Raw genomic sequence first — 21,702 nt, 5'->3', positions numbered from 1 at the left:
CCCGCCCGTTTGGGAGCTTTGGTATAATCCCCATGGTCCTTACGGAGTCCCCAGCATCCACTTAGGACGTTAGAGAAAATAAGAATTTACTTACCGATAATTCTATTTCTCATAGTCCGTAGTGGATGCTGGGCGCCCATCCCAAGTGCGGATTGTCTGCAATACTTGTACATAGTTATTGTTACAAAAATCGGGTTATTATTGTTGTGAGCCATCTTTCAGAGGCTCCTCTGTTATCATGCTGTTAACTGGGTTCAGATCACAGGTTATACGGTGTGATTGGTGTGGCTGGTATGAGTCTTACCCGGGATTCAAAATCCTTCCTTATTGTGTACGCTCGTCCGGGCACAGTATCCTAACTGAGGCTTGGAGGAGGGTCATAGGGGGAGGAGCCAGTGCACACCAGTTAGTCCTAAAGCTTTCTTTAGATGTGCCCAGTCTTCTGCGGAGCCGCTATTCCCCATGGTCCTTACGGAGTCCCCAGCATCCACTACGGACTATGAGAAATAGAATTATCGGTAAGTAAATTCTTATTATTCCTACCTAATTAGTTCTCACCTGAATCATAAGTCGCAGTGACGCCTCCCAGCAATCATCGTCCATTACGTCTACAGTGGCTTCTCTTTCTTCAGTATAGTGTCACTCATCTATTTCTCCATATAGTGCCTCTCCAAACTATATATTAAATATGCCTCCCTACACGGTCCCTGGCACTCCCTGCCACTAAACAAAAGCACTATATGCTCCATCTTCAGCCTTGGCCTGTGCCTACTTGTAATGCTCACAATACTTATTATTAAATAAGTATTATGGCGGTTGTGACTTGGCTTTGTCCTGCCAGTTGTGTGTGATTTACTTTTCCATTGTCAGTAAGAGGCACGGTGCCCTCTATAGTACCTATTGCTCCCAGAATCTGTTTACCACATACACACTGTTCTGTGATAACATACGCTATCTGCCCGTGCTCCATTCTCCATGCAATAACGCAGACAAGTACAGGTGCATTGGCCAAATATGTGCATGTAGCGTATCCGGAAATTCTCTTTGATCTTTTCTAGTTTTTATACTTTAGATAATTAGATTTTCCAAATGTTTTTTTAAGGTTAAAAAGATAATTTTTTCCCACCTCTATTAATGTGATAACTGTCTCTCTGCTGTCTCTTCTTGGATGTCCCAGCATTTTCTTAAACTTAACATGTCTAAGACTGAGCTGATCCCTCCCACAGTCTCATTATCTACTGACGGCACAGCTATGGGCCTAATTCAGACCTGATTGCTCCTCTGCATTTTTGCAGAAGGCTGCGATCAGATAGTCGCCGCCCATAGAGAGTGAAAACCCGCAAGTGTGCTAATGCATGCGTACACCGTGTGAAAACTTCGCCAGACAACCGACATCTGCAAATCTGTTCACAACTCACTCACCATCTAATGATTTTTACAGTCTGTGCGTAGCCCAGAGCTTACTCCTACAGTATGACAGAAACAGGCTGTTTGGGGCCAGAGTCGACTGCACACACCCTCCCAGAAAACGCTTGGGAACGCCTGTGTTTTTACTGACAAACATCCGCTTCCTGTCAATCAACTTGCGAATGCCTAGCGATCGAAAATTTTGCACCATTCTGTCGCTGTTTCGCAATGCTCCTGCACATTGCGGTTCATACGCATGCGCAGTCATTCGATAATCACCCGCTGTGCGATTTCGCACAACAGCAATCAGGTCTGAATTAGGCCCTATATCCTCTAGCTTCAAGTACGCTGTTGGTGTTATCCTTGATTCCTCTCTCTACTTCAAACCACACATTCAGTACCTCTCACAGTCCTGCCGTTTCAGTCTCAGAAATAATATTTCTCTTACGTCCTAGAGGATACCTGGGGTCCGTTTAGTACCATGGGGTATAGACTGGTCCACTAGGAGCCATGGGCAATTTAAGAAGTTGATAGTGTGGGCTGGCTCCTCCCTCTATGCCCCTCCTACCAGACTCAGTTTAGAAAATGTGCCCGGAGGAGCCGGTCACACTGACGGAAGCTCCCGAAGAGTTTTCAGCATTTATTTTCCATGTTTGTTATTTTCAGGCAGGGCTGGTTGGCATCAGCCTGCCTGCTTCGTGGGACTTAAGGGGGAGGAACGGCCCAACCTCTTGAAGGGTTAATGGTCCCGTTCCCCGCTGACAGGACACTGAGCTCCTGAGGGAACTATTCGCAAGCCCCACCACGGCGAGCGTAAACCTAACAGAGCCAGAAGAATGAAGAGTGGTGAGTACTGAGCGCGCGTCCCGGCTAGCCGGGCGCCGGCCATTATGGCGGCATGAGGGTACGTAGACGCACGGCTTCTACATGGGCGGAATGCACCTCCGGACATAGTACACAACTGCGTCCCCGTACACTGTACACAGTACCCATACAGGCACAACAGCCTTAAAACGGTTTTCTCCATTTTAAGCACCAGATTCCTCAGCCAGTATAAAATAAAGCGGGAAGACCGCGCGCCATTGAAGGGGCGGGGCTTCACTGTGAGAGGATCCAGCAGCTCACCAGCGCCATTTTCCCTCTGCAGTGGACACGCACGTTGACAGGACAGGGACGCGCAGCTCCTCTGGTGTGACTCCAAATTACCTCAGCGGTACCAGGGGTTCATACAAGGGGAGCAGCGATTATTAGTGTACTAAGTCCCCTATCAAGGTACTTAGTCTGCGACCTGGCTAAGCTTGGCATTAGCGATAAGGTTGAGGTGGGGGCTGGCTCCAAACTACTGTGTCTCCCTGAAGGGCTCTTTGTGGGTTGATTGTGCTTAACCTTTCCTGTGTGTGTGTGTGTGTATGTGTGCTGTCACATTTACAGTATGTCAGGCAAAGAGTGTGTCTCTTGTACCGCAGAGTGTTCCTCTTCACCAGGGGGCTCACTACTAGGTACTCGGTATTCACAGACTAGCGGGGCTGAACCGGAATGGGTTAGTTCTCTTAAGGGAATGATCTCAACTCTTTCTACAAAATTGTCCCGCAGTGAGAGACGCAATACTTAAAACAGACTGTGGATGAGATTATGAACAGAGATTCAGTCCCCAAACCAGCGCCTCACTCCCCTCCCATTTGTCCGCAAAAACTATCTCTGGCCCATATCCTGCAGTATGACTCTGACAGGTCAGACATGGAGGAGGGGGAGGTGGACTCAGAGGGGGGGGGGGGGTGCAGCTCTGTCACCGGGAATAGAGGCTCTTTGAGAGGCTATCAGAGATGTTCTGCACATTCCTGTTAAGGTGTCAGAGGAGTGTGAGGAATCTTATTTTAATGTAAAAAAAGAAGTCCTTAGTCACTTTTCCTGTGTCAAAGGAATTGAATACCCTGTTTGAAGAACCATGGGTCAATCCTGATAAGAAGTTTCAGATCCCTAAAAGGTTGCTCTCATATTTTCATTTCTCGGACGTCCTAGTGGATGCTGGGGACTCCGTAAGGACCATGGGAATAGCGGCTCCGCAGGAGACTAGGCACAACTAAGAAAGATTTAGGACTACCTGGTGTGCACTGGCTCCTCCCTCTATGCCCTTCCTCCAGACCTCAGTTAGAATTTTGTGCCCGGCCGAGCTGGTTGCACACTAGGGGCTCTCCTGAGCTCTTAGAAAGAAAGTATATTTAGGTTTTTTATTTTCAGTGAGATCTGCTGGCAACAGACTCACTGCTTCGAGGGACTGAAAGGACAAGAAGCGAACCTACCTGCTTGCAGCTAGCTTGGGCTTCTTAGGCTACTGGACACCATTAGCTCCAGAGGGATCGAACACAGGTCCAGCCTCGGTCGTCCGGTCCCGGAGCCGCGCCGCCGTCCCCCTTGCAGAGCCAGAAGCAAGAAGAACGTCCAGAAAATCGGCAGCTGAAGACTCCGGTCTTCATTAAGGTAGCGCACAGCACTGCAGCTGTGCGCCATTGCTCCCCATGCACACCTCACACTCCGGTCACTGATGATGGGTGCAGGGCGCTGGGGGGGGGGGGCGCCCTGGGCTGCAATATAAATACCTTAGCTTGGCAAATAAACACATAATATAGTCAGGAAGACTATATATGTGTAAAATCCCCTGCCAAAAATATCCAGAAAAAAGCGAGGGGGGGGGGGGGGGGGGGGGTGCTGGCTATCTCCCTCAGCACACTGGCTCCATTTCCTCTCACAGCTCCGCTGGAAGGACGCTCCCCAGGCTCTTCCCTGCAGTTTCCAGGCTCCATAGGGTAAAAAAGAGAGGGGTGGCACTAAATGTAGGCGCAAACTTGTGTATTATAGCAGCTATAGGGGAAAAATCACTGTGTGTAGTGTGTATCCCTGTATTATATAGCGCTCTGGTGTGTGCTGGCATACTCTCTCTCTGTCTCCCCAAAGGACTTTGTGGGGTCCTGTCCTCAGTCAGAGCATTCCCTGTGTGTGCGCGGTGTGTCGGTACGGCTGTGTCGACATGTTTGATGAGGAGGCGGAGCAGGTGCCGATAAATGTGATGTCACCCCCTGCGGGGTCGACGCCTGAATGGATGGACATGTGGAAGGAATTACGCAACGTGTCAACTCCTTACATAAAAGGTTTGACGACATAGCAGATGTGGGACAGCCGGCTGCTCAGCCCGTGCCTGCCCAGGCGTCTCAAAAGCCATCAGGGGCTCTAAAACGCCCACTACCTCAGATGGCAGACACAGATGTCGACACGGATACTGACTCCAGTGTCGACGACGATGAGACTAGTGTACATTCCAATAGAGCCATTCGTTATATGATTACGGCAATGAAAAATGTGTTGCACTTTTCTGATATTACCCCAGGTACCACAAAAAAGGGTATTATGTTTGGGGAGAAAAAGCTACCAGTGGTGTTTCCCCCAATCTGATGAATTAAATGAAGTGTGTGAAGAAGCGTGGGCTTCCCCCGATAAGAAACTGGTAATTTCAAAAAAGTTACTAATGGCGTACCCTTTCCCGCCAGAGGACAGGTCACGTTGGGAGACATCCCCTAGGGTGGATAAAGCGCTCACACGTCTGTCTAAAAAGGTGGCACTACCGTCTCCGGACACGGCCGCCCTAAAGGAACCTGCGGATAGAAAGCAGGAGGTTATCCTGAAGTCTGTATATACACACTCAGGAATTATACTGAGACCGGCTATTGCTTCAGCATGGATGTGCAGTGCTGCAGCTGCGTGGTCAGATTCCCTGTCGGAAAACATTGATACCCTAGATAGGGACACTATATTGCTAACCGTAGAGCATATTAAAGACGCTGTCTTATACATGAGAGATGCACAGAGGGATATTTGCCGGCTGGCATCTAAAATAAACGCAATGTCCATTTCTGCCAGGAGAGGATTGTGGACTCGGCAGTGGACAGGAGATGCAGATTCTAAAAGGCACATGGAAGTTTTGCCTTACAAGGGTGAGGAGTTGTTTGGGGATGGTCTCTCGGACCTCGTTTCCACAGCGACGGCTGGGAAGTCAGCATTTTTACCCCATGTTCCCTCACAGCCAAAGAAAGCACCGTATTATCAGGTACAGTCCTTTCGGCCCCAGAAAGGCAAGCGGGTTAGAGGCGCGTCCTTTCTGCCCATAGGCAGAGGTAGAGGGAAAAAGCTGCAACATACAGCCAGTCCCCAGGAACAAAAGTCCTCCCCCGCTTCCTCTAAGTCCACCGCATGACGCTGGGGCTCCACAGGCGGAGCCAGGTACGGTGGGGGCCCGTCTCAAGAACTTCAGCGACCAGTGGGCTCGTTCACGGGTGGATCCCTGGATTCTACAAGTAGTATCTCAGGGGTACAAGCTGGAATTCGAGACGTCTCCCCCTCGCCGTTTCCTCAAGTCTGCCTTGCCGACACAGTGCTGGAGGCGATTCACAAGCCGTTTTCTCAGCAGGTGATAATCAAGGTACCCCTCCTTCAACAAGGACGGGGTTACTATTCCACAATGTTTGTGGTACCGAAACCGGACGGTTCGGTGAGACCCATTTTAAATTTAAAATCCTTGAACACTTATATAAGAAGGTTCAAGTTCAAGATGGAATCACTCAGGGCGGTGATTGCAAGCCTGGACGAGGGGGATTACATGGTATCACTGGACATCAAGGATGCTTACCTGCATGTCCCCATTTACCCTCCTCACCAGGAGTACCTCAGATTTGTGGTACAGGACTGTCATTACCAATTCCAGACATTGCCGTTTGGTCTGTCCACGGCACCGAGGGTATTTACCAAGGTAATGGCAGAAATGATGATACTCCTTCGAAAAAAGGGAGTTTTCATTATCCCGTACTTGGACGATCGCCTTATAAAGGCGAGGTCCAGGGAACAGTTGTTGATCGGAGTAGCACTTGCTCGGGAAGTGCTACAACAGCACGGCTGGATCCTGAATTTTCCAAAGTCGCAGCTGGTTACTACAACGCGTCTACTGTTCCTGGGGATGGTTCTGGACACGGAACAGAAAAAAGTGAGAAGGCCAAGGAGTTGTCATCTCTAGTCAGAGACCTCCTAAAACCAAAACAGGTGTCGGTGCACCATTGCACGCGAGTCCTGGGAAAAATGGTGGCTTCTTACGAAGCAATTCCTTTCGGAAGGTTCCATGCAAGGATCTTTCAGTGGGATCTGTTGGACAAGTGGTCCGGATCGCATCTTCAGATGCATCGGCTGATAACCCTGTCTCCAAGGACCAGGGTGTCGCTGTTGTGGTGGCTGCAGAGTGCTCATCTTCTAGAGGGCCGCAGATTCGGCATACAGGACTGGGTCCTGGTGACCACGGATGCAAGCCTCCGAGGGTGGGGAGCAGTCACACAGGGAAGAAACTTCCAAGGACTATGGACAAGTCAGGAGACTTCCCTACACATAAATATTCTGGAACTAAGGGCCATTTACAATGCCCTAAGTCAGGCAAAACCCCTGCTTCAACACCAGCCGGTGCTGATCCAGTCAGACAACATCACGGCGGTCGCCCATGTAAACCGACAGGGCGGCACAAGAAGCAGGATGGCGATGGCAGAAGCCACAAGGATTCTCCGATGGGCGGAAAATCATGTGATAGCACTGTCAGCAGTGTTCATTCCCGGAGTGGACAACTGGGAAGCAGACTTCCTCAGCAGGCACGACCTCCACCCGGGAGAGTGGGGACTTCATCCAGAAGTCTTCAAGCTGATTGTAAATCGCTGGGAACGGCCACAGGTGGACATGATGGCGTCCCGCCTCAACAAAAAGCTTAAAAAATATTGCGCCAGGTCAAGGGACCCTCAGGCGATAGCTGTGGACGCTCTAGTGACACCGTGGGTGTACCAGTCGGTTTATGTGTTCCCTCCTCTGCCTCTCATACCCAAGGTACTGAGAATAATAAGAAGGAGAGGCGTAAGAACTATACTTGTAGTTCCGGATTGGCCAAGAAGAGCTTGGTACCCAGAACTTCAAGAAATGATCTCAGAGGACCCATGGCCTCTGCCGCTCAGACAGGACCTGCTGCTGCAGGGACCCTGTCTGTTCCAAGACTTACCGCGGCTGCGTTTGACGGCATGGCGGTTGAACGCCGGATCCTGAAGGAAAAGGGCATTCCGGAGGAAGTCATCCCTACGCTGATTAAAGCTAGGAAGGAGGTGACCGCAAACCATTATCATCGCATATGGCAAAAATATGTTGCGTGGTGTGAGGCCAGAAGGGCCCCAACGGAGGAATTTCAGCTGGGTCGATTTCTGCACTTCCTACAGTCAGGGGTGTCTATGGGCCTAAAATTGGGTTCCATTAAGGTCCAGATTTCGGCTCTGTCAATTTTCTTCCAAAAAGAACTGGCTTCACTGCCTGAAGTTCAGACGTTTGTTAAAGGAGTGCTGCATATTCAGCCCCCTTTTGTGCCTCCAGTGGCACCTTGGGATCTCAACGTGGTGTTGAATTTCCTTAAGTCACATTGGTTTGAGCCACTTAAAACCGTGGAGCTAAAATATCTCACGTGGAAAGTGGTCATGCTGTTGGCCTTGGCTTCGGCCAGGCGTGTGTCAGAATTGGCGGCTTTGTCATGTAAAAGCCCTTATCTGATTTTCCATATGGATAGGGCGGAATTGAGGACTCGTCCCCAATTTCTTCCTAAGGTGGTATCAGCTTTTCATTTGAACCAACCTATTGTGGTGCCTGGGGCTACTAAGGACTTGGAGGATTCCAAGTTACTGGACGTAGTCAGAGCCCTGAAAATCTATGTTTCCAGGACGGCTGGAGTCAGGAAAACTGACTCGCCATTTATCCTGTATGCGCCCAACAAGCTGGGTGCTCCTGCTTTAAAGCAGTCTATTGCTCGCTGGATCTGTAGTACGATTCAACTTGCACATTCTGCAGCTGGACTGCCGCATCCTAAATCTGTAAAAGCCCATTCCACGAGGGAAGTGGGCTCTTCTTGGGCGGCTGCCCGAGGGGTCTCGGCTTTACAACTTTGCCGAACTGCTACTTGGTCGGGTTCAAACACATTTGCTAAATTCTACAAGTTTGATACCCTGGCTGAGGAGGACCTTGAGTTTGCTCATTCGGTGCTGCAGAGTCATCCGCACTCTCCCGCCCGTTTGGGAGCTTTGGTATAATCCCCATGGTCCTTACGGAGTCCCCAGCATCCACTAGGACGTCAGAGAAAATAAGAATTTACTCACCGGTAATTCTATTTCTCGTAGTCCGTAGTGGATGCTGGGCGCCCATCCCAAGTGCGGATTGTCTGCAATACTTGTATATAGTTATTGTTTAACTAAAGGGTTATTGTTTGGAGCCATCTGTTTGAGAGGCTCAGTTGTTATTCATACTGTTCACTGGGTATAGTATCACGAGTTGTACGGTGTGATTGGTGTGGCTGGTATGAGTCTTACCCGGGATTCCAAAATCCTTTCCTTATTGTGTCAGCTCTTCCGGGCACAGTTTCCTAACTGAGGTCTGGAGGAGGGGCATAGAGGGAGGAGCCAGTGCACACCAGGTAGTCCTAAATCTTTCTTAGTTGTGCCCAGTCTCCTGCGGAGCCGCTATACCCATGGTCCTTACGGAGTCCCCAGCATCCACTACGGACTACGAGAAAATAAGAATTTACTCACCGGTAATTCTATTTCTCGTAGTCCGTAGTGGATGCTGGGAACTCCGTAAGGACCATGGGGAATAGCGGGCTCCGAAGGAGGCTGGGCACTCTAGAAAGATCTTAGACTTCCTGGTGTGCACTGGCTCCTCCCACTATGACCCTCCTCCAAGCCTCAGTTAGGACACCGTGCCCGGACGAGCGTACACAAAAAGGAAGGATTTTGAATCCCGGGTAAGACTCATACCAGCCACACCAATCACACCGTATAACTCGTGATATGAAACCCAGTTAACAGTATGAAACAACCGAGCCTCTCAACAGATGGCTCAACAATAACCCGATTTAGTTAACAATAACTACGTACAAGTATTGCAGATACACCGCACTTGGGACGGGCGCCCAGCATCCACTACGGACTACGAGAAATAGAATTACCGGTGAGTAAATTCTTATTTTCTCTGACGTCCTAGTGGATGCTGGGAACTCCGTAAGGACCATGGGGATTATACCAAAGCTCCCAAACGGACGGGAGAGTGCGGATGACTCTGCAACACCGAATGAGAGAACTCCAGGTCCTCCTCAGCCAGGGTATCAAATTTATAGAATTTTGCAAACGTGTTTGCCCCTGACCAAGTAGCAGCTCGGCAAAGTTGTAAAGCCGAGACCCCTCGGGCAGCCGCCCAAGATGAGCCCACCTTCCTTGTGGAATGGGCATTGACAGATTTTGGCTGTGGCAGGCCTGCCACAGAATGTGCAAGCTGAATTGTACTACAAATCCAACGAGCAATAGTCTGCGTAGAAGCAGGAGCACCCAGCTTGTTGGGTGCATATAGGATAAACAGCGAGTCAGATTTTCTGACTCCAGCCGTCCTGGAAACATATATTTTCAGGGCCCTGACCACGTCTAACAGCTTGGAGCCCTCCAAGTCCTTAGTAGCCGCAGGCACCACAATAGGCTGGTTCAGGTGAAACGCTGACACCACCTTAGGGAGAAACTGGGGACGAGTCCTCAATTCTGCCCTATCCATATGGAAAATCAGATAAGGGCTTTTACAGGACAAAGCCGCCAATGACCACCTTCCACGTGAGATATTTCAGATCCACGGTTTTTAGTGGTTCAAACCAATGTGATTTTAAGAAACTCAACATCACGTTGAGATCCCAAGGTGCCACAGGGGGCACAAACGGGGGCTGAATATGCAGCACTCCCTTTACAAAAGTCTGAACTTCAGGTACTGAAGCTAGTTCTTTTTGAAAGAAAATCGACAGAGCCGAGATCTGTACCTTAATGGAGCCCAGTTTTAGGCCCATATTCACTCCTGCTTGCAGGAAATGCAGAAATCGACCTAGTTGAAATTCCTCTGTTGGGGCCTTTTCGGCCTCACACCATGCAACATACTTCCGCCATATGCGGTGATAATGATTTGCTGTAACCTCTTTCCTAGCTTTAATAAGCGTAGGAATGACTTCCTCCGGAATGCCCTTTTCCTTCAGGATCCGGCGTTCAACCGCCATGCCGTCAAACGCAGCCGCGGTAAGTTTTGGAACAGACAGGGCCCCTGCTGCCGCAGGTCCTGTCTGAGCGGCAGAGGCCATGGGTCCTCTGATATAATTTTTTGAAGTTCTGGGTACCAAGCTCTTCTTGGCCAATCCGGAACCACGAGTATCGTTCTTACTCCTCGCCTTCTTTCTGCTGAGCAGATCAGCTTCCCAGGTGTCCACTCCGGGAATGAACACTGTTGACAGTGCTAACACATGATTTTCCGCCCATCGGAGAATCCTTGTGGCTTTTGCCATCGCCATCCTGCTTCTTGTGTCGCCCTGTTGGTTTACATGGGCGACCGCCGTGATGTTGTCTGATTGGATCAGTACCGGCTGGTTTTGAAGCAGATGTCTTGCCTGTGTAGAGAAGTCACCTGACTTGACCAAAGTCCTTGGAATTTTCTTCCCTGTGTTACTGCCCCCAGCCTCAAAGGCTGGCCTCCATGGTCACTAGGACCTAGTCCAGTATGTCGAACCTGCGGCCCTCCTTAAGATGGGCACTCTGCAGCCACCATTTTAGAGATACCTTGGTCCTTGGAGACAGGGTTATCAGCCGATGCATTTGAAGATGCGATCCGGACCACTTGTCCAACAGGTCCCACTGAAAAATTCTTGCATGGAACCTGCCGAATGGGAATGCTTCGTAGGAAGCTACCCTTATTCCCAGGATTCGCGTGCAATGATGCACCGATACCTGTTTTGGCTTCAGGAGGTCTCTGACTAGAGATGACAGCTCCTTGGCTTTCTCCTCCCGGAGAAACACTTATTTCTGGTCTGTGTCCAGAACCATCCCCAGGAACAGTAGACGTGTCATAGGAACCAGCTGTGACTTTGGACTGTTTAGAATCCAACTCTGCTGTTGTAGCACTTTCCAAAATAGTGCTACCCCGACTAGCAACTGCTCCTTGGACCTCGCCCTTATAAGGAGATTGTCCAAGTACGGGATAATTAAAAACTCCCTTTTCGAAGGAGTATCATCATTTCGGCCATTACCCCGGTAAACACCCTCGGTGCCTTGTACAGTCCTGTCTGGACTTGGTAATGGTAATCCTGTACCACAAATCTGAGGTACTTCTGGCGAGGATGGTAAATGGGGACATGCAGGTAAGCATCCTTGATGTCCTGGGATACCATGTAATCCCCCTCGTCCAGGCTTGCAATAACCGCCCCGAGCGATTCCATCTTGAACTTGAATTTTTTTATGTATGTGTTCAAGGATTTTAATATAAATGGGTCACACCGAACCATGCGGTTTCGGTACCCCAACCCGTGTAAAATAGTAACCCCGTCCTTGTTGAAGTAGGGGCACTTGAGTATTACCTGTTGGGAATACTGCTTATTAATTGCCTTTAGTACAGTCTCCCTGCCTGAGGGAGTTGTCGGCAAGCCATAATCTAGGAAACGGCTGGGGGGAGATATCTCGAATTCCAGCTTGTACCCCTGACATACTTCTTGAAAGAAACAGGGATCCACCTGTGAGCGAGCCCACTTATCTCTGAAATTTTTTAGACGGCCCCCCACCGTACCTGGCTACACCTGTGGAGCCCCCGCGTCATGCTGTGGGCTCAGAGGAAGCGAGAGAAGAATTTTGAATCTGGGAGCAGGCTGACTGGTGCAGCTTTTTCCCTCTTCCCTTGTCTCTGTACAGAAGGGAAACGCCTTTGACCCGCTTGCTTTTCTGAAGCCGAAAGGACTGTACCTGATACAGTGCTTTCTTAGTCTGTTAGGAAACCTGAGGTAAAAATATTTCTTCCCAGCTGTGGCTGTGGATACGAGGTCCCAGAGACCATCCCCAAATAATTCCTCACCCTTATAAGGCAGAATCCTTTTAAAGTCAGCATCACCTGTCCCGTGACAGGTCTCTAATACCCTCCTGACAGAATGGACATTACATTCATTTTGGATGCCAGCCGGCAAAATATCCCTCTGTGCATCCCTCATATATAAGACGACGTCTTTAATATGTTCTCATGTTTGACAGGGTCACCGACCACTCTGCAGCAGCACGATCTGCAGGTCTCCGTCTAGTACCTGAGTGTGTAAATACAGACTTCAGGATATCCTCCTGTCTTTTATCAACAGGTACCTTCAAAGTGGCCGTTCCTAAAACGGCAGTGCCACCTTTTTTGACAACCGTGTGAGCGCCTTATCCACCCTAGGGGATATCTCCCAGCGTAACTTATCCTCCTGGCGGGAAAGGGTACGCCATCAGTAACTTTTTAGAAATTACCAGTTTCTAAACGGGGGAACCCACGCTTTTCACACACTTCATTTATTCATCTGATGGGGGAACAAAACACTGCCTGTTTTTTCTCCCCAAACCTAAAAACCCATTTATAGAGGTGCTTGGGTTAATGTCAGAAATGTGTAACACATTTTTTATTGCCGGGATCAAGTCACGGATGTTCCTAGTGGATTGTGTATATGTCTCAACCTTGTCGACCCTGGAGTCAGACTCCGTGTCGACATCTGTGTCTGCCATCTGAGAGAGCGGGCGTTTTTGAGCCCCTGATGGCCTTTGAGACGCCTGGGCAGGCGCGGGCTGAGAAGCCGGCTGTCCCACAGCTGTTACGTCATCCATCCTTTTATGTAAGGAGTTGACACTGTCGATTAATACCTTCCATCCACTCTGGTGTCGGCCCCACAGGGGGCTACATCACATATATCGGCCTCTGCTCCGTCACCATATAAGCCTCCTCATTCAACATGTCGACACAGCCGTACCGACACACCGCAGACACACAGGGAATGCTCTAAACGAGGACAGGACCCACAAAGCCCTTTGGGGGGACAGAGTGAGAGTATGCCAGCACACACCAGAGCGCTATATAATGCAGGGACTAACTGAGTTATGTCCCCTATAGCTGCTTTTTTTATATAATGTATACTGCGCCTAAATTAAATGCCCCCCCTCTCTTTTTTAACCCTTTTCTGTGTTGTAAACTGCAGGGGAGAGCTAGGGAGCTTCCCTCCAACGGAGCTGTGAGGGAAAATGGCGCCAGTGTGCTTGAGGGAGATAGCTCCGCCCCTTTTCCGCGGCCTATTCTCCCGCTTTTTTATGGAATCTGGCAGGGGTATTTACCTCATATATAGCCCCTGGGGCTATATATTGAGGTATTTTTGCCAGCAAAGGTGTTTTTATTGCTGCCTCAGGGCGCCCCCCCCCAGCGCCCTGCACCCTCAGTGACCGGAGTGTGAAGTGTGTGAGAGGAGCAATGGCGCACAGCTGCAGTGCTGTGCGCTACCTTGGTGAAGACTGAGTCTTCATGCCGCAGATTTTCCGGACCATCTTCTTGCTTCTGGCTCTGTAAGGGGGACGGCGGCGCGGCTCCGGGACCGAACACCAAGGACTGGGCCTGCGGTCAATCCCTCTGGAGCTAATGGTGTCCAGTAGCCTAAGAAGCCCAATCCGGCTGCAAGCAGGCGAGTTCGCTTCTTCTCCCCTTAGTCCCTCGCTGCAGTGAGCCTGTTGCCAGCAGGTCTCACTGAAAATAAAAAAAAACCTAAGTATTTCTTTCTAAGAGCTCAGGAGAGCCCCTAGTGTGCATCCAACCTCGGCCGGGCACGAAATCTAACTGAGGCTTGGAGGAGGGTCATAGTGGGAGGAGCCAGTGCACACCAGGTAGTCTAAGATCTTTCTAGAGTGCCCAGCCTCCTTCGGAGCCCGCTATTCCCCATGGTCCTTACGGAGTTCCCAGCATCCACTAGGACGTCAGAGAAATAGAATTACCGGTGAGTAAATTCTTATTTTTCCTCTGGAGGATAGGAAAAAATGGGAAAATCCACCGATAGTGGATGCATCAGTCTCTAGGCTGTCACGTAAAATTGTATTGCCTGTTCTTGGTGCAGCCTCCCTGAAAGACACGGCTGAGCGTAAATTTGAGACTACACTCAAATCATTGTACACAGCTGCTGGGGTGGACCAAAGACCCACTATTGCATGTGCGTGGATCATTAAAGCCATTGCTAAATGGTCAGGTAACCTAATTGAGGGGTTAGATTCCTTATCTAGGGGAGATGTTTTCTTACTCCTGCAGCATATACAGGACTCTGCGAACTTTATGGCGGAAGCCATAAAGGTAATAGGCGTGCTTAATGCACGCACCACCGCTATGGCAGTGTCTGAACGCAGGGGTTTGTGGCTACGCCAGTGGACTGCTGACGCGGATTCCAGGAAAGGCGTGGAAGGCCTACCATTCACAGGAGAGACCTTGTTTGGCGATGAATTAGGCAAATGGATCTCCACAGCTACTGCGGGTAAGTCTACATATCCTCCTTCCGCAGCCCCTTCAACCAAGAAGACTTATTCAGCTTCTAAGTTTCAGTCCTTTGGGACGACCAAGTTCAAGGGTAAATCCAGAGGTGCTTCTACGTCCTCCAGCGGCGCAAGAGGTAAACCACGCATACCAGCAACAGCAGGTGCTCAGGAACAGATCTCAGGCTCTGCTTCCTCAAATACTAAAGCATGACGGTGGACCGCAAAGCATTGAAGGCTGTCCGGTGGGAGCCTAACTACAATTCTTCAGTTAGATCTGGTCAGATTCGTACCAGGATCCCTGGGTCATAGATCTTATTTCCCAGGGCTACAGACTGGAGTTCCAAAGGCTCCCACCTCACACATTCTTCAAATCAGGCTTGCCAGTTTCACAAGAGGGAAGTATAACTTTACAGCACGCCATCCAAAAACTGATACAGACTCGGGTCATTGTTCCAGTTCCACCTCATCTACTAAACAAGGGATATTATTCCAACTTGTTCGTAGTACCGAAGCCAGACGGTTTGGTAAGACCACCCCTGAACCTTAATTCTTCTGCAACAGGGCCCATTCGTTTATCAGGACTTACCGCGGTTACGTTTGACGGCATGGAAGTTGAACGGCAGATTCTAGCCAGGAGAGGTATCCCTAACAAAGTTATTCCGACTATGATCCAAGCCAGGAAGGGGGTAACGTCTAAGCATTACCAGCTTATTTTGAAGAAATACGTCTCTTGGTAAAGAGCATAAATTATTCTGCGGTGGAATTTCATCTAGGACGTTTCCTGTTTTTTCTGCAGGCAGGCGTGGATGTGGGCCTATGTCTGGGCTCCATAAAAGTCCAGATGTCGGCCTTGTCTATTTTCTTTCAGAAACAATTGCCTTCTCTCTCTGAGGTCCAGACTTTCTTGAAAGGTATTCTGCACATCCAGCCTCCCTTTGTGCCTCCCACGGCACCTTGGGATCTCAATGTGGTGCTGCAGTTCCTCCAATCGGACTGGTTTGAACTGTTACAGGAGGGTAGACATAAAGTACCTTACATGGAAGACCATCACACTATTGGCCTTGGCTTCAGCTAGATGTGTCTCGGTACTCGGGGCGTTGTCTTACAAGGGCTGCTTACTTGATTTTCCATGATCACAGAGCTGAACTCAGGACTCGTCAGCAATTTCTTCCTAAGGTGGTGTCCGCGTGTCACATCAACCAACCGATTGTGGTTCCAGTTGTAATGGACACCTCTGCTACTTCAATGTATTTGGATGTTGTGAGGGCTTTGAAGGTGTATGTAAAGAGAACAGCTCGTCACAGGAAATCAGACTCGCTGTTCGTTCTCTATGATCCCAATAAGATTGGGTGTCCTGCTTCAAAGCAGTCAGTTGTACGCTGGATCAGGCTCACTATCCAGCATGCTTATTGCACGGTTTGCCGATTCCAAGGTCTGTACAGACCTACTCTACTAGGTCGGTGGGTTCTTCTTGACCGACTGCCTGGGGTGTCTTGGCTTTACAGCTCTAGCGAGCAGCTACTTGGTCATGTTCGAACACGTTTGCTAAGTTTTACAAGTTTGATGCTTCGGCCTCTGAGGACCTTCAGTTTGGTCAATCAGTTCTGCAGGAACCACAGCACTCTCCTACCCGGTTTGGGAGCTTTGGTACTTCCTCATGGTACTAAATGGATTCCCAGTATCCACTAGGACGTAAGAGAAAATAGGATTTTAATTACCTACCGGTAAATCCTTATCTCGTAGTCCGTAGGGAATACTGGGTGCCTGCCCGGTGCTTCGTTCTTCCTGCTAAGTTACTTGGATAAGTAATGTTGTTTGGTTCAGCTGTTGCTGTTCTTGTTTACAAGTTTTGTAAGCATGGCTTTCCTCTTATTATGTTGGGTTGGTTCGAAATCTCACCACTTTCCTTTTCTATATCTTTCTCTCAAAGTATGTCCGTCTCCTCGTGCACAGTTTCCTAGACTGAGTCTGGTAGGAGGGGCATAGAGGGAGGAGCCAGCACACCTAATCAAACTTGTATAGTGCCCATGGCTCCTAGTGGACCCGTCTCTACCCCATGGCACTAAATGGATTCCCAGTATCCCTTATGGACTACAAGAAAAGGATTTACCGGTAGGTAATTAAAATCCTATTTTTTCAACCTCACCAACTATGGAGGTCATTCACTTGGCTGCTAATTTTGCTGTCCTGCGTTCAGATAGTTGCCGCCTCCAGGGGGAGTGTATTTTGGCCATGCAAGTGTGCGATCCCATGTGTGTGCCGAGCTGCTAAAATTCACTTTGTGCAGTCTCTGTGCAGCCCAGGAGTTACTCCTCCAGTGCGATAGAATCAGGCTGATCGGGGCTGGAGCGGACGTCATACTCCCTCCCTGAAAACTCTTGGGAACGCCTGCGTTTTCCGAACACTCAGTAAACAGTCATTTACCACCCACAAACTGCTTCCTCCTGTTCATCACCTTGTGAACGCCTGTGCGATTAGAATTTTTTGCACCAACATGTCGCTGTTGTCCAACGTGCGTGAGCATTGTGGTTCATGCGCAGTTAGTACCTGATTGCCCGCTGTGTGAAAACGCCCAGCAGCGATCAGATCTGAATGACCCCCTATGTTACTATGTATTAATATTGCAGCAAACTGCTCTTGCTAGAATCAAATGTTTAGTCTGGCAGATTTGCAAAGGTTTTATATGCTTCTATTAGGGGATAACACAAAGGGCAAAGCATTAGGAACTGTCAGGAACTTGCTGAGATCAGCTGTGGCAACAAATAAAGGAATCAACTTGAATCTTAATATGCAACCTAAATTTTCATGAAAAGTAAAGTTGTATACTATTTCTTCTATAACTTCCTTACTTGTTTTATTTGCCAGGGAGTTACGGTCAGTCCCTATGGTAACAGGCGAGCTTTTCGCCATGTATAATACATTCTGGTATACACCTTGTAAGAATCCCTTTATAACATAATCACACTATAGAAAGCATTATAGTATTTAGCCTCTAAGTGTGCAGCACTGGTTCCTCCATTTATTATTATTATTATCCTTTATTTATATGGCGCCACAAGGGGTCCGCAGCACCCAATAGAATACTGTATATAAATGAAAAATCAAAACGGGACACTAGTGAGTAATAGTTGAAGACAATATAGAACAAGTACAGGGTAAATAAACACTGACATATAAGTATCAGGGTGGCAGAAAACCTCGGGATTAGGTGCCGTCGAGGATGGTTTAAGTACGAGAAGGATAAGCACATGCGGGTTGAGGGCCCTGCTCGTGAGAGCTTACATTCTAAAGGGAAGGGGCAGACAGACAGGAGTGACACAGATGGGGTAGACAGTGAGCGTGGAACAGAGGATGAGATTAGGCTGGGTTTGGGGAAGAAATGGGTCTTCAGAGCACATTTGAAGTTTTGTATAGGGTCTGAGGGGGAGAGGTAGGGAATTCCAAAGAAATCAGCAGGTGAGAAATCTTGATGTAAATGGGAAAGGAGTAGGTGAGGGCTTTGTAAGTGAGTGTGAGAAGCTTGAATTGGATTTTGAAAGGGAAGGGAAGCCAGTGAAGGGGCTTGTAGGAGAGGGGAGGTGGACGTAGTGCGTTTGGTGAGGAAGATGATCTAGGCTGCAGCATTGAGGATAAATTGGAGTGGAGAGAGGTAATTGTCAGGGATGCCAGATAGGAGGAGATTGCAGTAGTGCAGTCTGGAAATGACCAGTGAGTGGATGATGGTCTTAGTGGTATCCTGGGTGAGAGATGGTCTAATCCTGGAAATATTTTTTGAGATGAAAATGGCAGGTTTGTGAGAGGCGCTGCATATGTAGTTTGAAGAAGAGGGAGGAGTCAAGGATTACGCCAACACAGTGCACTTGGAGGCTAGAGGACAGCAGCAATCTGGTCTGAACTGCACATGCGCCGGCGCCGTCTTTAGCTAGCGATCGCCTCTGCCTGATTGACAGGCAGAGGCGGTCACGGGGTGGGCCGGCGGCGTTTGGCCGCCATTTAGGGGGCACGGTTTGGCCAACGCAGGTGTGCCCGGACCGTTGGGGGAGCGGCCCGCGGCAGCTGCGTGACGTCACACGCAGCCGCTGCAAGAAGCTCCCTGCCAGCGCGCAGGAGCTGCGCTGGTGGGGAACTACTCTACCAGTACAAAAGCATCGCCGTGTGCAATGCTTTTGTACTAGTGTGACGGGGCAGGTACTGACCTGTGGGGCGGACTAGCCCTGTGCTGGGCGTCCCCCCGCATGTCCGTGTGACTGATCGTAGATGTGCTAAATTTAGCACATCTACAATTAACTCTGAATCACCCCCAATATCATTAAGAACTGTGCATAAAGAAGAACAAGGAGTCCTGGAAGTGATGATATGGGTGTAAATTTACTAAGATGGGAGTTCTATGTAAGATGGGATGTTACCCATAGCAACCAATCAGATTCCAGGTATTATCTTCTAGAAGGTGCTAGATAAATTAGAAGTAGAATCTGATTGGTTGCTATGGGCAACATCCCATCTTAAATAGAACTCCCATCTTCGTAAATTTACCCCATGGTCTCAACAACATCAAGTATGTCTGGGATCACATGCAGAGACAGAAGGATTTCAGCAAGCCTACATCCACAGAAGATCTGTTGTTAGTTCTCCAAGATGTTTGGAACAACCTCCCTGCCGAGTTCCTTCAAAAACTGTCGGCAAGTGTACCTAGAAGAATTGATGCCGTTATGAAGGCAAAGGGTGGTTACAGTAATATTGATATAATGTATATTCCTCTTCTGTTCATTAACTTTGTATTTTGTCAAATAATAAAAATGAACTATTAACACTTCTATTTATGAAAGCATTCTTACTTTGCAGCATTTTTTCCACACCTGCTTAAATCTTTTGCACAGTACTGTATATTCTCCATTCTCTTGCTAAATACGGTGGTCCTTAGGAAGTGTTTTTAGTTATGTAGTGAAAATAATATGTGGGCTTAACCTTTTAATTGGAAATAGTTTGAAGTACAAAATGTTTGTTTCCCTTTTTTCTTTTAGAAATACACAGTTAGCATGGATTTTGTGAGAAAATTTGAGCGACAGTGTGGGTCACAAGCAAGTGTAAAGAGATTACGGGCTCATCCTTCTTATCACAGTTTTAATAACAGGTGGAATTTGCCCGTGTATTTCCAGATAAGGTAAACATGTGGCTTGTCATTTTCCAAACTTTCAGGTCAAAATCCTCTGTCAGGGTTCATCTGGGCACATAATTTTCATGTAAAGAGTTGTGTGAAAGTTAAACAGATTTCAAAATGCTTACTCGTTTTATTATCCATGTTTTTTTCAGAGAAATCATGATCTTTCTGGGTAGTTACAAGCAATGAACACTGAATACATTCATAGTCGGAATATACATTTTATGATCTGTAGGTTTCCAACAACAGGTTTTTTTTATCAGTCGAAGAAAAGGACATATTCACTGCACATTTTTTCCAGACTGAAATGTGACTATTTAACTGCACAGTTATAACAGTATGTCTGTCTGAGGATAATTTTGGTTGGTAACCAAACTGTACACGACCACAAGGGAAATTTCAATTGTTCCAATTCTCTTTTTCTGGGGGTTTTTTTTTACACTGTCATTCCACTAAATATACTCACTCTCTATTGTGTGTAGATAGAAAACCGATGCACTCAACTGTTTTTGTTTGTTTATTCTTTCATACGAAAGCATAACAATAACAGACTGGGGGGGGAGACATATTCCACTAGCTGGCAACTAGTACGCTACTGAAATTTTTTTAAAGAACAGTTATTTCAAATTTAAATCTATTTGTTCTCTTTTTTTTTTGTAATGTTTATTTATTGAGAAATATAAAGGAAAACATAAATACCGTGCAGGTCAAAGCAGGTACATATAATAAAGCAGGTAAAAAGATAAAGGGGGTAATTCTGAGTTGATCGCAGCTTCAAGTTTGTTAGGAATTGGGCAAAACCATGTGCACTGCAGGGGAGGCAGATATAACATGTGCAGAGAGAGTTAGATTTGGGTGTGGTGAGTTGAATCTGCAATCTAAATTGCAGTGTAAAAATAAAGCAGCCAGTATTTACCCTGCACAGAAACAAAATAACCCACCCAAATCTAACTCTCTCTGCAAATGTTATATCTGCCCCCCTGCAGTGCATATGGTTTTGCCCAACTGCTAAAAAAATTTCCTGCTGCGATCAACTTGGAATTACCCCCATAGTCAATAGATATAGGGTACAATCCAGTAAGCCCAACATAATACAGTTAGATAAAGACCTTATCAAAACGGAGGAGCCCCATTTTCCAGTACATACATGTTATACCAAGTGGTCAATCGAACAAATTTCCTGATGTTATCTTTTTCTGTAGTGGTCAGAGTGGGTATGTATGGCAGCCAGATATCAAAGAACTTTGGTGCTCTGGATTCAATATCTAATGTACACTCCACCCAATCCATATGATGCACATAAACTAGTCTGGGCAACATACACAACATGGAAATGTGGTCAGAATGTATCCATTTGGATAAATGTTTTTTTAGCCGTAGCCACAATCTTAGCTAAAAGAAGGCGCAAGCCAGCTGTCGATCTAGAAGTGAGGGAAGGGGAGTAATAATTCCACATTGCCCACGGCATAGTGATTGTAAATGGGATGTGTAAAGTAGTTGAAATATAAGTTTGGACATCTCTCCAAAACTTCTCCACTATATTACATGTCCATAGACAATGGGTGATATCTGCTTCAGGCATAGAACATTTAAAATAATTAGGGTTGTTAGATATCCCAGTTATATATATATCATAATTTCGGGGTATAATAGGCCCTATGTAAAATGTTATATTGCATTTCTGCAAAAGAGGTCGAGATCAATTGTTTATTTAGTCTG

At 47.8% G+C, this 21,702-nt stretch overlaps 1 protein-coding gene across 3 annotated transcripts in view; it reads left to right on the top strand.

The window, feature by feature from the left end:
• Positions 1-21,702, top strand: part of COG2 (component of oligomeric golgi complex 2) — a 199,487-nt gene that overhangs the window by 85,552 nt on the left and 92,233 nt on the right. For all 3 annotated transcript variants that reach the window (XM_063917580.1, XM_063917579.1, XM_063917582.1), the window contains exon 10: positions 19,847-19,986. In XM_063917580.1, the coding sequence (XP_063773650.1) occupies positions 19,847-19,986 (140 nt within the window). The remainder of the gene's footprint in view (positions 1-19,846; positions 19,987-21,702) is intronic.

Source organism: Pseudophryne corroboree, chromosome 4, assembly GCF_028390025.1.
Source record: "Pseudophryne corroboree isolate aPseCor3 chromosome 4, aPseCor3.hap2, whole genome shotgun sequence".
Lineage (NCBI taxonomy): Eukaryota > Metazoa > Chordata > Amphibia > Anura > Myobatrachidae > Pseudophryne > Pseudophryne corroboree.
Note: the sequence above shows the minus strand (reverse complement) of the source record. Positions and strands in the feature narration are given on the sequence as shown.